The following is a 15,000-nucleotide window of genomic DNA, read 5'->3' on the forward strand; positions in this document are numbered from 1 at the left end:
GCGCCCACCACCATGCCCAGCTAATTTTTTTTTTCGTACTTTTAGTAGAGTTGGGGTTTCACCATATTAGCCAGGATGTTCTCGATCTACTGACCTCGTGATCCACCCGCCTCAGCCTCCCAAAGTGCTGGGATTACAGGCGTGAGCCACCACGCCCTGCCTACAACTTAAAATTTTTCTATATGCGTTTTATTATGTGTTCATCTCATAACTCACTTACTCTATATAACGAGAACATCTGATTATTGTTAAGCTATACTGAACTATCAATAGCTGTTCAGTACCAGCTACCTTAGATACTGATGGCAGTCGCCCAGGCTGGAGTGCGGTAGTGTGATCTCGGCTCACTGCAACCTCCACCTCCCAGGTTCAAGTGATTCTCCTGCCTCAGCCTCCCAAGTAGCTGAGACTACAGGCATGCGCCACCACGCCCAGCTAAATTTTTGTACTTTTAGTAGAGATGGGGTTTCACCACTTTGACCAGCATGGTCTCAAATTCCTGACCTCAAGTGAACCGCCTGCTTCGGCCTCCCAAAATGCTGGGATTACAGGTGTGAGCCATAGCTGTTTTGTTCTGCCTGCTGGCAGCTGGTTCATGAACCTTTATCTTCCTAGTTTTGACTATAAACATTTCGGCCCTTTCAGGATGAAACAGAAGTGTTTACAATGGAAACACAGATTTAAGAGTGGAGGGAAAATAGTGAGGGGGAAATGGTTGTGTGACACCAGCTTTCTACCCCTATATTAGCAACATGTCTCTGCATTTTCTGATTCCAGGGAGGTTGATGAGTATTTGTTTTTAATCACATGCTTGCTGGCAGGACATGTAATTTCTGTTTGTATTCTTTTTTTTTTTTTTTTTTTTTTTTTTTGAGACGGAGTCTTGCTCTGTCGCCCAGACTGGAGTGCAGTGGCGCGATCTCAGCTCACTGCAAGCTCCGCCTCCCGGGTTCACGCCATTCTCCTGCCTCAGCCTCCGGAGTAGCTGGGACTACAGGCGCCCGCCACCACGCCCGGCTAATTTCTTTTTGTATTTTTAGTAGAGACGGGGTTTCACCGTGTTAGCCAGGATGGTCTTGATCTCCTGACCTCGTGATCCGCCCGCCTCGGCCTCCCAAAGTGCTGGGATTACAGGCGTGAGCCACCGCGCCCGGCCTCTGTTTGTATTCTGTACTAGTGAAATCATACTAGAATAGAGTTTGTTATTGGAATTTTTCTTTTTTCTCTAGTATATTTCCAATTATTTTATCCAACTTTTTCAAAAGGAAAGTTGCATCTCTTAAATTGCATTAGAAGTGTTTGCAAAAAGTTCTTTTGTGACCGCCAGGCGCGTGGCTCACGCCTATAATCACAGCACTTTGGGAGGCTAAGGCAGGTGGATCACCTGAGGTCAAGAGTTTGAAAACAGCCTGGCCAGCATGGTGAAACCTTGTCTGTACTGAAAATACAAAAATTAGCCGAGTGTGGTGGCAGCGCCTGTAATCCCAGCTACTTGGGAGACTGAGGCAGGAGAATCGCTTGAACCCAGGAGGCGGAGTTTGGAGTGAGCTGAGATCGTGCCACTGCACTCCAGTGTGGGCGACAGAGCGAAGACTCTGGCTCAAAAAAAGAAAAAAGAAAAAGAAAGAAATAGTTCATGGAAATACTGTTAAAGAAACCTTTGGATTTAACTCTAAACACATTCATCACAATGTCGGTTTATAATAGGAACAAATAGAAACTTAAAGCATTTTCTTATTTCAGAATACTATACATGCTTTAAAAAATAATGGGAAGAGTATATATATATATATATATATCTAAAATATAGAAGAAGTTTAAATCGTAGATGTCTGGACTTTCCTTTCTCTTTGAGTATTTGCTTCAAAGTTTAGTATGAGTGTTTAATTTTTCCTTATTGTTTGTTAAGTCTAATGTTGGTCACAAATGTGTATTTTATAAAGGGAAAAGGGAAATCCTTTAGAAACTGTGCCTCAGATCAAAAGAATGAGATTCTTGGGTTTTTCGTGAAACCTTCTTCGCTATCTGAAATGTTTAGTTCTCAGGTAAAACTAAAAGTTTTTGTTTTTAATGCTACCTTAGATACTGATGGCAGAAAAAATGAGCCTTGCTGATTATCGAAGCTGTTACAGATAGTGAGTCTGTGGCATCACCACTGAAGCAAAGGCCCTTATTGAGTCTGAAGAATAAGAGGCCCAGATAACCTATTCATCTATGAATATCCAAAAATCTAGCAATGTTTGAAAAGAAAAAAAGAACTTTAGCTTAACTTAGAGAATAACAAGGTACAAGGACAAAAAAAAACCTCTACTCACACTGTTGCCCTGACTTGGTTGGGTACCTTAGGCAGTTTTGTCATTGTTGCTGCTGCTTTTGTCTGTTTGTTTTTTTAGTGAGTCTGGCTCTGTCACCCAGGCTAGAGTGCAGTGGCGCGATCGTGGCTCACTGCAACCTCCGCCTCCCGGGTTCAAGCGATTCTCCTGCCTCAGCCTCCCGAGTAGCTAGGACTACAGGTGCCCGCCACTATGCCTGGCTAGTTTTTGTATTTTTAGTAGAGACGGGGTTTCACCATGTTGGCCAGCCTGCTCTTAAACTCCTGACCTCAAATGATCCACCTGCCTCGACCTCCCAAAGTGCTGGCATTACAGGCATGAGCCACTGCGCCCGGCCTAGTTTTTCACTTAACTTTCTGGGGTTCAGTTTCAAAATAAAACCAAATAAGTAGTACGATGGAAATTTGTTGACATAGATTTGTAGTATTTCATAAATATGAAAATAAATTGTTTTCAGAGTAATCAGATTATATAAGCGGAATGAATGTATGGATTTTGGGAAGCATTCTATATTTCTAAATATTTCTGCATTTCAAGTGTTTATTGCTGTGTTCTAAGTCCTGGTGTATGTACTAGTTATAATTTTTTTTTGGAGGCGGGGACAGAGTCTTGCTCTGTTGCCCAGGCTGGAGTGCAGTGGTGTGATCTCGGCTCACTGCAACTTCCGCCTCCCAGGTTCACGCCATTCTCCTGCCTCAGCCTCCCGAGTAGCTGGGACTACAGGCGCCCACTACCACGCCCGGCTAATTTTTTGTATTTTTAGTAGAGATGGGATTTCACCGTGTTAGCCAGGATGGTCTCAATCTCCTGACCTCGTGACCCGCCTGCCTCGGCCTCCCAAAGTGCTGGGATTACAGGCGTGAGCCACCGCGCCTGGCTTGTTATAATTATTAACCTTCAATTTGTGCTTAAAACATTAAGTATATTTTTGCAGTTTTTGTTAAGATCTTTTTGGTGTCCATTTTAATTGACCTTTTTGTTTAGTACAGAAATCGATATATGTCCTATGTAGAAAATTAGAAGCTGGGCACAGTGGCTCACACTTGTAATCCCAGCACTTTGGGAGGCCAAAGCGGGCGGATCACCTGAGGCCAGGAGTTTGAGACCAGCGTGGCCAAACATAGTGAAACCCCATCTCTACTAAAAATACAAACATTAGTCAGGTATGGTGGCACATGCCAGTAGTCCCAGCTACTCGGGAGGCTGAGGCAGGAGAATTGCGTGAACCCGGGAGGCAGAGGTTGCAGTGAGCCCAGATCACATCGCTGCAGCCTGGGCGACAGAGTGAGACTCTGTCTAAAAAAAAAAAAAAAAAAAAAAGAAAGAAAAAAGAAAATTCAGACAAGCAAAACTAAAATAAATGACATTCGCATCCCCCAGAGATCATATGTGAAGGATGTGTGTGTGTGTGTGTGTGTGTGAGAGAGAGAGAGAGAGAGAGAGAGAGAGAAAGGAGAGATAGTTGTTTTTAAGCCAGAATGAGGTCATTGTATATACTGTTTGGTAACCTGCTTTCTGCAGTCAAATCTCTCTACCCTTTTATTTCAATGAAAATTCATCTCATCTAATCCCAAATCTCATACTCGGTATTTCCCAAGAAGACCCCAAAATGTCCTTTAGCCGTTTTTCCCTAACAAGTATCCAATTCAGGATCATGCCAGGCACCTCTGGTTATTGTGTTCCTTAAATCTCTTAATTTAACACAGTATACCTCCCCCCCCCCCCCCGCTTCCCCCAATTAAATCACATTGACTTGACTTTTCCCCTCAATGATTTTAAAATTACACACCCAGAAAAATATAGTAAATACTTACGTACATTTGACCTAATTCACCATTTATGGAAAGCCACATCATCCGCCCCACCCCCCACCAACCTATTTGAAAGTTACTTGCAGACAATACTTTTGTGTTTCTGCTGGATTTTCATTCTTCTGTGACACTGACATTTCAGGCCAGGCTAGTTGTTTTGCAGAACGTCCTTCATTGTGGATTTGTCTAGTTGTGTCGTTAGATGTGATTAGATGCCGTTCAACTTTTTGGTCAGGGATGCCACGTAGAGGAATTCTTGGCCTTCTCAGTGCCTCACACCAGGAAGCACAATGACATCTGTCCCGTTAATGAGGATGTTAAATGTGATCACTTGGTTAAGGTGGTGCCTGCAGATTTCTCCATTGTCAAGGTCATTTTTTTGAAATTAAGTAATCTGTATGTTGGTACTCTGAATGTATGTTTCCTGACCCGATGGTTTTAGCAGTTCATGATCCTTGACTGAATAAGTTATTAAAATGGTGTCTGTAAATTATAATTTTCTAAATCTAAAATTTTAACAATAATGACTTGGAGGATCAAAGTGGAAGTTATATCTATATTTATTGACATTTTTTTCGTTAAAGAAGTGCTCCCTTTTCCTCATTTACCTTTTTTAGTATCACTCTCGATTCATGGATTCTTTTTTTATTCAATGTGTTGTAACCCATCAGTGTCATTATTCTCTTTTTCTTGTTCATGTCAGACAAGTAATGTGCCATCGTGGTAACAATGCACACATTGCAGTGAACACCCAATCGTCACTCTCGTAAACTGCAAAGGATCCATTATTCTTTTCTATGCTTCAAAGTTTGGACATTGGGAGCCCCGTCAAGCCAGTTCTTGTGTCCTTTTGACACCTCCATCAGCTTTTGAGCACAACAAAATATTCTTCATACGTCCTCTGACCCAGCCTGGAGTTTCTCCAAAGAGCTCTTCTCCCTTTTGGGGACCTGTTGAGGTCGAACTTAGTTACCACATAGAATGTCCCCTTCTTTAGATTGGTGTAGATACTTGTTTGTTCTTTAGCTTGTTCCTGAAACCCTATATTTCCTATTAAGTGGGCAGTTATATCTAAAACTTGATGGAGTCTTCTTTAAAATATGGGTGTGATGTGGGATTCCATCTTACATTTCTACAGAAGATACAGTATCTGGTTGACTCACTCTTAGGGGTACCGTGGCTACTTATGTGGAACTAATTTTTTGATAGTTAAGTTTGTCAACTTTCCCTTTAACAGGCAACAGAAAGAGCCGATAATTCTCTTTGAACCTGAATTTTTAAAGGTCACTGGAAAGAAGTAGACATTAATCTATTAAGATTTACAAATCTCCATAAGATCTCACTTTATCCTTGAATTACCTGGCATTAAAGAAAGTATTAATTGGTCATGTATTAAAAATATTTAATTTTCGCTGGGCGCTGTGGCTCACGCCTGTAATCCCAGCACTTTGGGAGGCCGAGGTGGCCGGATCACTTGAAGTCAGGAGCTCGAGACCAGCCTGGCCAACATGGTGAAACCCCGCCTCTCCTAAAAATACAAAAATCAGCCAGGCATGGTGAAAGACGCCTGTAATCCCAGCTACTCGGGAGGCTGAGGCAGGAGAATCACTTGAACCTGGGGCGGAGGTTGCAGTGAGCCGAGATCGCACCACTGCACTCCAGCCTGGGCGACAGAGCGAGACTCCATCTCAAAAAAAAATTTAAAAAAAAAAATTAATTTTCTTGGGCTGGGCACTGTAGCTCACACCTATAATCCCAACGCTTTGAGAAGCTGAGGCAGGAGGATCACTCGAGCCCAGCAGTTGGAGACCAGCCTGAACAACATAGTGAGATCTCCTCTGTACAGAAAATAAAAAACTTAACTGGACATGGTGGCATGTGCCTGTAGTCCCAGCTACTCGGGGACGCTGAGGTGGGAGGATTCCTTGAGCCTAGGGGGTTGAGGCTGCAGTGAGCTGAGACCACACCACTGCACTCCAGCTGGGGCAAGAGAGTGAGGCCCTGTCTGAGAAAAACAATTTTCTCGAATTGTAATCACCTTTTCTCTTCTCCCCACCCCCCCCTTTTTGTTAATAGTTGGACAGAGAGACTCTGAAGATGTGAGCGAAAGAGACTCCGATAAGGAGATGGCTGCTAAGTCAGCGGTTGTTCAAGACATCACAGAAGATGGGCAGGAGGAGACACCTGAAATAATCGAACAGATTCCTTCTTCAGAAAGCAATTTAGACGAGCTAACACAACCCACTGAGTCCCAGGCTAATGATATTGGATTTAAGAAGGTGTTTAAGTTTGTTGGCTTTAAATTCACTGTGAAAAAGGATAAAACAGAGAAGCCTGACACTGTCCAGCTACTCACTGTGAAAAAAGATGAAGGGGAAGGAGCAGCAGGGGCTGGCGACCACCAGGACCCCAACCTTGGGGCTGGAGAAGCAGCATCCAAAGAAAGCGAACTCAAACAATCTACAGAGAAACCCGAAGAGACCCTGAAGCGCGAGCAAAGCCACGCGGAAATTTCTCCTCCAGCCGAATCTAGCCAAGCAATGGTGGAGGAATGCAAAGAGGAAGGAGAAGAGAAACAAGAAAAAGAACCCAGCAAGTCTGCAGAATCTCCAACGAGTCCCGTGACCAGTGACACGGGATCGACCTTCAAAAAATTCTTCACTCAAGGTTGGGCTGGCTGGCGAAAAAAGACCAGTTTCAGGAAGCCAAAGGAGGATGAAGTGGAAGCTTCAGAGAAGAAAAAGGAACAAGAGCCAGAAAAAGTTGACACAGAAGAAAACGGAAAGGCAGAGGCCGACTCCGAGAAACTGACCGCCTCCGAGCAAGCCCACCCACAGGAGCCGGCAGAAAGTGCCCACGAGCCCCGGTTATCAGCTGAGTATGAGAAAGTCGAGCTGCCCTCGGAGGAGCAAGTCAGTGGCTCGCAGGGTCCTTCTGAAGAGAAACCCGCTCCATTGGCGACAGAAGTGTTTGATGAGAAAATCGAAGTCCACCAAGAAGAGGTTGTAGCCGAAGTCCACGTCAGCACCGTGGAGGAGAGAACTGAGCAGAAAATGGAGGTGGAAGAAACAGCAGCGTCTGTGCCAGCTGAAGAATTGGTTGAAATGAATGCAGAACCTCAGGAAGCCGAACCTGCCAAGGAGCTGGTGAAGCTCAAAGAAACGTGTGTTTCCGGAGAGGACCCTACACAGGGAGCTGACCTCAGTCCTGATGAGAAGGTGCTGTCAAAACCTGCCGAAGGCGTTGTGAGTGAGGTGGAAATGCTGTCATCACAGGAGAGAACGAAGGTGCAGGGAAGTCCACTAAAGAAGCTTTTTACCAGCACTGGCTTAAAAAAGCTTTCTGGAAAGAAACAGAAAGGGAAAAGAGGAGGAGGAGATGAGGAATCAGGGGAGCACACTCAGGTTCCAGGCGATTCTCCGGACAGCCACGAGGAGCAAAAAGGCGAGAGCTCTGCCTCCTCCCCCGAGGAGCCCGAGGAGATCACGTGTCTGGAGAAGGGCTTAGCCGAGGTGCAGCAGGATGGGGAAGCTGAAGAAGGAGCTACTTCCGATGGAGAGAAAAAAAGAGAAGGTGTCACTCCCTGGGCGTCGTTCAAAAAGATGGTGACGCCCAAGAAGCGTGTTAGACGGCCTTCAGAAAGTGATAAAGAAGATGAGCTGGACAAGGTCAAGAGCGCTACCTTGTCTTCCACCGAGAGCGCAGCCTCTGAAATGCAAGAAGAAATGAAAGGGAGCGTGGAAGAGCCAAAGCCAGAAGAACCGAAGCGCAAGGTGGATACCTCAGTATCTTGGGAAGCTTTAATTTGTGTGGGATCATCCAAGAAAAGAGCAAGGAAAGGGTCCTCTTCTGATGAGGAAGGGGGACCAAAAACAATGGGAGGAGACAACCAGAAAGCCGATGAGGCCGGAAAAGACAAAGAGACGGGAACAGACGGGATCCTTGCTGGTTCCCAAGAACATGATCCAGGGCAGGGAAGTTCCTCCCCTGAGCAAGCTGGAAGCCCTACCGAAGGGGAAGGCGTTTCCACCTGGGAGTCATTTAAAAGGTTAGTCACACCAAGAAAAAAATCAAAGTCCAAGCTGGAAGAGAAGAGCGAAGACTCCATAGCTGGGTCTGGTGTAGAACATTCCACTCCAGATGCTGAACCCGGGAAAGAAGAATCTTGGGTCTCAATCAAGAAGTTTATTCCTGGACGAAGGAAGAAAAGGCCAGATGGGAAACAAGAACAAGCCCCTGTTGAAGACGCAGGGCCAGCAGGGGCCAACGAAGATGACTCTGATGTCCCGGCTGTGGTCCCTCTTTCTGAGTATGACGCTGTAGAAAGGGAGAAAATGGAGGCACAGCAAGCCCAAAAGAGCGCAGAGCAGCCCGAGCAGAAGGCAGCCGCTGAGGTGTCCAAGGAGCTCAGCGAGAGTCAGGGTCATACAATGGCGGCGGCTGTCGTTGACGGGATCAGGGCAGCTACCATTATTGAAGAAAGGTCTCCTTCTTGGATATCTGCTTCAGTGACGGAACCTCTTGAACAAGGAGAAGCTGAAGCCACACCGTTAACTGGGGAGGTATTGGAAAGAGAAGTAATTGCAGAAGAAGAAACCCCCATGGTTAGCGAACCTCTGCCAGAGAACAGAGCGACCCGGGGCGACTCGGTCGTTAGCGAGGCGGAATTGACCCCCGAAGCTGTGACAGCTGCAGAAACCGCAGGGCCATTGGGTGCCGAAGAAGGAACCGAAGCATCTGCTGCTGAAGAGACCACAGAAATGGTGTCAGCAGTCTCCCAGTTAACCGACTCCCCAGACACCACGGAGGAGGCCACTCCAGTGCAGGAGGTGGAAGGTGGCGTACCTGACATAGAAGAGCAAGAGAGGAGGACTCAAGAGGTCCTCCTGGCAGTGGCAGAAAAAGTGAAAGAGGAATCCCTGCTGCCTGGCACCAGTGGGCCAGAAGACGCACTTCAGCCTGTGCAGAGAGCAGAGGCAGAAAGACCAGAAGAGGATGCTGAAGCACCGGGTCCGAAGAAAGAGACGGATGTAGTGTTGAAAGTAGATGCTCAGGAGGCAAAAACTGAGCCTTTTACACAAGGGAAGGTGATGGGGCAGACCACCCCAGAAAGCTTTGAAAAAGCTCCTCAAGTCACAGAGACCATGGAGTCCAGTGAGCTTGTCACCACTTGTCAAGCTGAAACCTTAGCTGGGGTAAAATCACAGGAGATGGTGATGGAACAGGCTATTCCCCCTGACTCGGCGGAAACCCCTACAGACAGTGAGACTGATGGAAGCACCCCCGTAGCAGACTTTGACACGCCAGGCACAACCCAGAAAGACAAGACTGTGGAGATCCATGAGGAGAATGAGGTCGCATCTGGTACCCAGTCAGGGGGCACAGAAGCAGAGGCAGTTCCTGCACAGAAAGAGAGGCCTCCAGCACCTTCCAGTTTTGTGTTCCAGGAAGAAACTAAAGAACAATCAAAGATGGAAGACACTCTAGAGCATACAGATAAAGGGGTGTCGGTGGAAACTGTACCCATTCTGTCGAAAACTGAGGAGACTCAAGAGGCTGGCCAGTTTGCTGATGAGAAAACCGAAGACGTACCATTTGTCGAAGGACTTGAGGGGTCTGTAGACACAGCCATAACAGTCAGTCAGGAAAAGGTCACTAAAGTTGCCCTTAAAGATGAAGGGACAGAAGAAGCTGAATGTAAAAAGGATGATGCCCTTGAACTGCAGAGTCACGCTCAGTCCGCTCCATCCCCCATGGAGAGAGAGATGGTAATTCAAGTCGAAAGGGAGAAAATGGAAGCAGAGTCAACCCATGTGAATGAAGAGAAACTTGAGCACGAAACAGCTGTTACCGTATCTGAAGAGGTCAGTAAGCAACTCCTCCAGACAGTGAATGTGCCCATCATAGACGGGGCAAAGGAAGTCAGCAGTTTGGAAGGAAGCCCTCCTCCCTGCCGAGGTCAAGAGGAGGCAGCATGCACCAAAATTCAAGTTCAGAGCTCTGAGGCATCATTCACTCTAACAGCTGCTGCAGAGGAGGAAAAGGTCTTAGGAGAAACTGTCAACATTTTAGAAACAGGTGAAACGTTGGCGCCTACAGGTGCACATTTAGTTCTGGAAGAGAAATGCTCTGAAAAAAATGAAGACTTTGCCGCTCATCCAGGGGAAGATGCTGTGCCCGCAGGGCCTGAGTGTCGGGCAGAATCAACACCAGTGATAGTATCTGCCACTACCGAAAAAGGCTTAAGTTCCGACCTGGAAGGAGAGAAAACCACATCACTGGAGTGGAAGTCAGATGAAGTCAGTGAGCAGGTTGCTTGCCAGGAGGTCAAAGTGAGTGTAGCAATTGAGGAGGATTTAGAGCCTGAAAATGGGATTTTGGAGCTTGAGACCAAAAGCAGTAAACTTGTCCAAAACATCATTCAGACAGCCGTTGACCAGTTTGTACGTACAGAAGAAACAGCCACCGAAATGTTGACGTCTGAGTTACAGACACAAGCTCACATGATAAAAGCTGACAACCAGGATGCTGGGCAGGAAACAGAGAAAGAAGGAGAGGAACCTCAGGCCTCTGCACAGGATGAAACACAAATTGCTTCAGCCAAAGAGGAGTCAGAGTCAACCGCAGTGGGACAAGCACATTTTGATATTTCCAAAGACATGAGTGAAGCCTCAGAGAAGACCATGACTGTTGAGATAGAAGGTTCCACTGTAAATGATCAGCAGCTGGAAGAGGTCATCCTCCCATCTGAGGAAGAGGGAGATGGAGCTGGAACAAAGTCTGTGCCAGAAGATGATGGTCATGCCTTGTTAGCGGAAAGAATAGAGAAGTCACTAGTTGAACCAAAAGAAGATGAAAAAGATGGTGATGTCGATGACCCTGAAAACCAGAACTCAGCCCTGGTTGATACTGATGCCTCAGGAGGCTTAACCAAAGAGTCCCCAGATACAAATGGACCAAAACAAAAAGAGAAGGAAGATGCCCAGGAAGCAGAATTTCAGGAAGGAAAAGTGCACAGTGAATCAGATAAAGCTATCACAACCCAAGCACAGGAGGAGGTACAGAAACAAGAGAGAGAATCTGCAAAGTCCGAACTTACAGAATCTTAAAACATCATGCAGGTAAGCTTCTTTTTCTTCTAAGACAATTTTTCTCTTTTATGCCAATAGATGGCAAATTTGTTATATAAGGAATCGGGAGCAAATAATTATGCCTTCATGTAGAACCTTCAGTTGAAGAAAATAACTATCAACTAGATTCAAAGATATAGGATAGTTTCATGGTTTTTGGTCATTGAAATGCCATTTAGTCTTATCGATATTATGAAAAGAATGGCCTTGTTTTACCCCCTAATGTGACTGCTTTAGAAGAAAATAAAAGGGCACGTGTGTGTGCACATGTGCGTGTTTGACCCAAAGGCATAAGAAATATATTGTGTTCACTCAACTAACTTGTTGAATTTTTAAAAAAATAACTAATGCCCCAATAACTGGGCATGGTGGCTCATGCCTGTAATCCCAGCCAGCACTTTGGGAGGCCAAGGCAGGTGGATCACCTGAGGTCAGGAGTTCGAGACCAGCCTGGCCAACATAGTGAAAACTCATCTCTACTAAAAATATAAAAATTAGCTGGGCGTGGTGGCTGGCGCCTGTAATCCCAGCTACTCGGGAGGCTGAGGCAGGAGAATTGCTTGAACCTGGGAGGCAGAGGTTGCCGTGAGCCGAGATAGGACCACTGTACTCCAGCCTGGGCAACAGAGTGAGACCCCATCTAAAAAACAAAAAAACAAAAAAACTAGTGCCCCAAAATGTGTTTATATTAAACTGCCAAAAAAATGGATTTTTTCCCCCTAGCAGTAGTAACAACTATTTTTTAAAATTTTCCAGTGCATATAATGACCAACCCTCACTGTGTTCATTACTTGCAGCCACTAGTTTTGTGGCAGTGTAACATAATACAAGACCCTCCCCAGCTTTGTTTTTTTTTTGTTGTTGTTGTTGTTTTGTATTGTTTTGTTTTATTTTGGAGACAGAGCTTCACTCTGTCACCCAGGCTGGAGTGCAGTGGCGTGATCTTGGCTCACTGCAAGCTCCGCCTCCTGTTCACGCCATTCTCCTGCTTCAGCCTCCGGAGTACCTGGGACTACAGGCGCCCGCCACCACACCCGGCTAATTTTTTTGTATTTTTAGTAGAGACGGGTTTTCACCATGTTAGCCAGGAGGTCTCAATCTCCTGACCTCGTGATCCACCCGCCTCGGCCTCCCAAAGTGCTGGGATTACAGGCGTGAGCCACTGCGCCCGGCCCTATCTTTGTTTTGTTTTTTGAGAGAGCCTTGCTGTGTCACCCAGGGTGGAATACAGTGGCGCAATCATGAAATGCTGCAGCCTTGACCTCCTGGGCTAAAGCAAATCGCCTGCCTCTGCCTCTGTCTCCTGAGTAGCTGCTGGGACCACAGGCGCATGCCACTACTCCCGGCTAATTGTTAAATTTTTTGTAGAGACAGGGATCTTGCTATGTTGCCCAGGCTGGTCTCAAACTCCTGGCCTCAAGAAATCCTTCTGCCTCCGCCTGCCAAAGTGCTAGGATTACAGTCGTGAGTCGCTGTGCCCAACCCATCTTCGTTTTGTTTTGTTTTGTTTTTGAGACAGAGTCTCACTCTGTCACCTGGGCCGGAGTGCAGTGGCGCAGTCTTGGCTCACTGCAACCTCAGTCTCCCAGGTTCAAGCAATCCTCCTGCCTCAGCCTCCCGAGTAGCTGGATTACAGACACATGCACCATGCCCAGCTTATTTTTGTATTTTTAGTAGAGATGAGTTTCCCCCAGGATGGTCTCGAACTCCTGACCTCAAGTGATCTGCCTGCCTTGGCCTCCCAAAGTGCTGGGATTACAGGCATGAGTCACCACACCCAGCCCTATCTTTGTTTATTGTTTGTTTGTTTGTTTTTGTATTTTTAGTAGAGACGGGGTTTCACCATGTTGGCCAGGATGGTCTCAATCTCTTTACCTCATGATCCGCCCGCCTCGCCTCCCAAAGTGCTGGGATTACAGGCGTGAGCCACCGCGCCTGGCCCCATCTTTGTTTCTTTAATGTAGTTAAACTATGGTATTATTAGGTCACTTTGACAACTATCCTGTTGTTAATAAATGAGAGAGAAAAAGGAGATTTTATTCACGCTGATTCTCCTCCTCCTACAGTTAAACTCATTGTCTATTTGGAAGACCAGAATGTGAAGACAAGTAGTAGAAGAAAATGAACGCTGCTGCTGAGACTGAAGACCAGTATTTCAGAACTTCGAGAATTGGAGAGCAGGCACATCAACTGATGTCATTTCTAGAGAGCCCCTGACAATCCTGAGGCTTCATCAGGAGCTAGAGCCATTTAACATTTCCTCTTCCCAAGACCAACCTACTATTTTCCCTTGATAACCACATAAATTCTGATTTACGGTCCTAAATTCTTAACCTGGAACTGGAGTTGGCAATACCTAGTTCTGCTTCTCAAACTGGAGTATCATTCTTTATGTATTTATATGTATGTTTTAAGTAATCCTCCTCCTGTATCTATTGTATATTTTTTTCTTAATGTTTAAGGAAATGTGCAGGATACTACATGCTTTTTGTATCACACAGTATATGACGGGGCATGTGCCATAGCGCAGCCTTGGGGAGCTTTAAGCCTCAGTTATAACCCGCGAAAAACAGAGCTTCCTAGAAGTAACATTCCTGATCAAGGTACAATTCTTTAAAATTCACTAATGATTGAGGTCCATATTTAGTGACACTCTGAAATTGGTCACTTTCCTATTACGCACGGTGTGCTAAAACTAAAAAGCATTTTGAAACATACAGAATGTTCTATTGCCATTGGGAACTTTTTCTTTCTAACCCAGTGGAGGTTCGAAAGAAGTTATATTCTGGTAGCAAATTAACTTTACATCCTTTTTCCTACTTGTTTTGGTTGTTTGGGCTGATAAGTATGCTTAATCCTGAGGCAAAGTAGTGAAATGTTTTATATGTTATGAAGAAAAGAATTGTTGTAAGTTTTTGATTGTACTCTTATATGCTGGACTGCATTCACACACAGCATGAAATAAGTCAGGTTCTTTACAAATGGTATTTTGATAAATACTGGATTGTGTTTGTGCCATATTTGTGCCATTCTTTTAAGAACAATGTTGCAACACATTGATTTGGATAAGTTGTGATTTGACGACTGATTTAAATAAAATATTTGCTTCACTTAGATTTGCTGGTTTTATTAGATACCAGGAAGCCTGGGATATATGTGTACCACATTAGAATGATGAAGACAAGGATTGATAAGCTAGAACTTTCTGATGTAGTCATTACATGAAAGCCCTTTTCACTGGTTTGAGTTGTGTGTTCAGAGGAAGCAATGGCAGAGATGCTTTTCCTGAAATAAACCAGTAGCTTTTCAGATTGACATTCTTGCTACAATTCTACCATCTGGTAGTTCCTGAAAATGTCAAATTTTTTGTGTTAATATTTTTGGTTTCAAACAATAACAAATGTCTCTAGAAAGAAATTTTAAGAAGGCTTAATAGTAAAAATGCCTTTCCTGAAATAATCTTGGAAAATTTTTTAAATGTCAAAATGATGAGTCATGCTCATACATTAAGGGTTTGTTTTTTGTTTGTTTGTTTGTTTGTTTTTGAGACGGAGTTTCGCTTTTGTTGCCCAGGCTGGAGTGCAATGGCACGATCTCAGCTCACCGCAACCTCCACTTCGTGGGTTCCAGTGATTCTCCTGCCTCAGCCTGCATTAAGGGTTTTGTCAGACAATTTGTCACACAAAGAACAGTGTCACTTATCTACTCTTGACATATAGAACTGGC

The 15,000-nt window shown here is 45.1% G+C and overlaps 1 protein-coding gene and 1 pseudogene across 5 annotated transcripts in view; one reads left to right on the forward strand and one right to left on the reverse strand.

Moving 5' to 3' along the window:
- The window catches only part of LOC105489035 (A-kinase anchoring protein 12), a 122,166-nt gene extending 107,778 nt beyond the window's left edge, over positions 1–14,388 (forward strand). For all 5 annotated transcript variants that reach the window (XM_011753603.2, XM_011753604.2, XM_011753605.2 and 2 more), the window contains 2 exons: positions 6,221–11,265; positions 13,341–14,388. In XM_011753603.2, the coding sequence (XP_011751905.2) occupies positions 6,221–11,253 (5,033 nt within the window). In that variant the 3' untranslated portion in view covers positions 11,254–11,265; positions 13,341–14,388. The remainder of the gene's footprint in view (positions 1–6,220; positions 11,266–13,340) is intronic.
- LOC112427942 (small nucleolar RNA U13) lies at positions 4,842–4,926 on the reverse strand (annotated as a pseudogene).
- Positions 14,389–15,000: the final 612 nt, after the last annotated feature.

This window comes from Macaca nemestrina, chromosome 5, assembly GCF_043159975.1.
Source record: "Macaca nemestrina isolate mMacNem1 chromosome 5, mMacNem.hap1, whole genome shotgun sequence".
Lineage (NCBI taxonomy): Eukaryota > Metazoa > Chordata > Mammalia > Primates > Cercopithecidae > Macaca > Macaca nemestrina.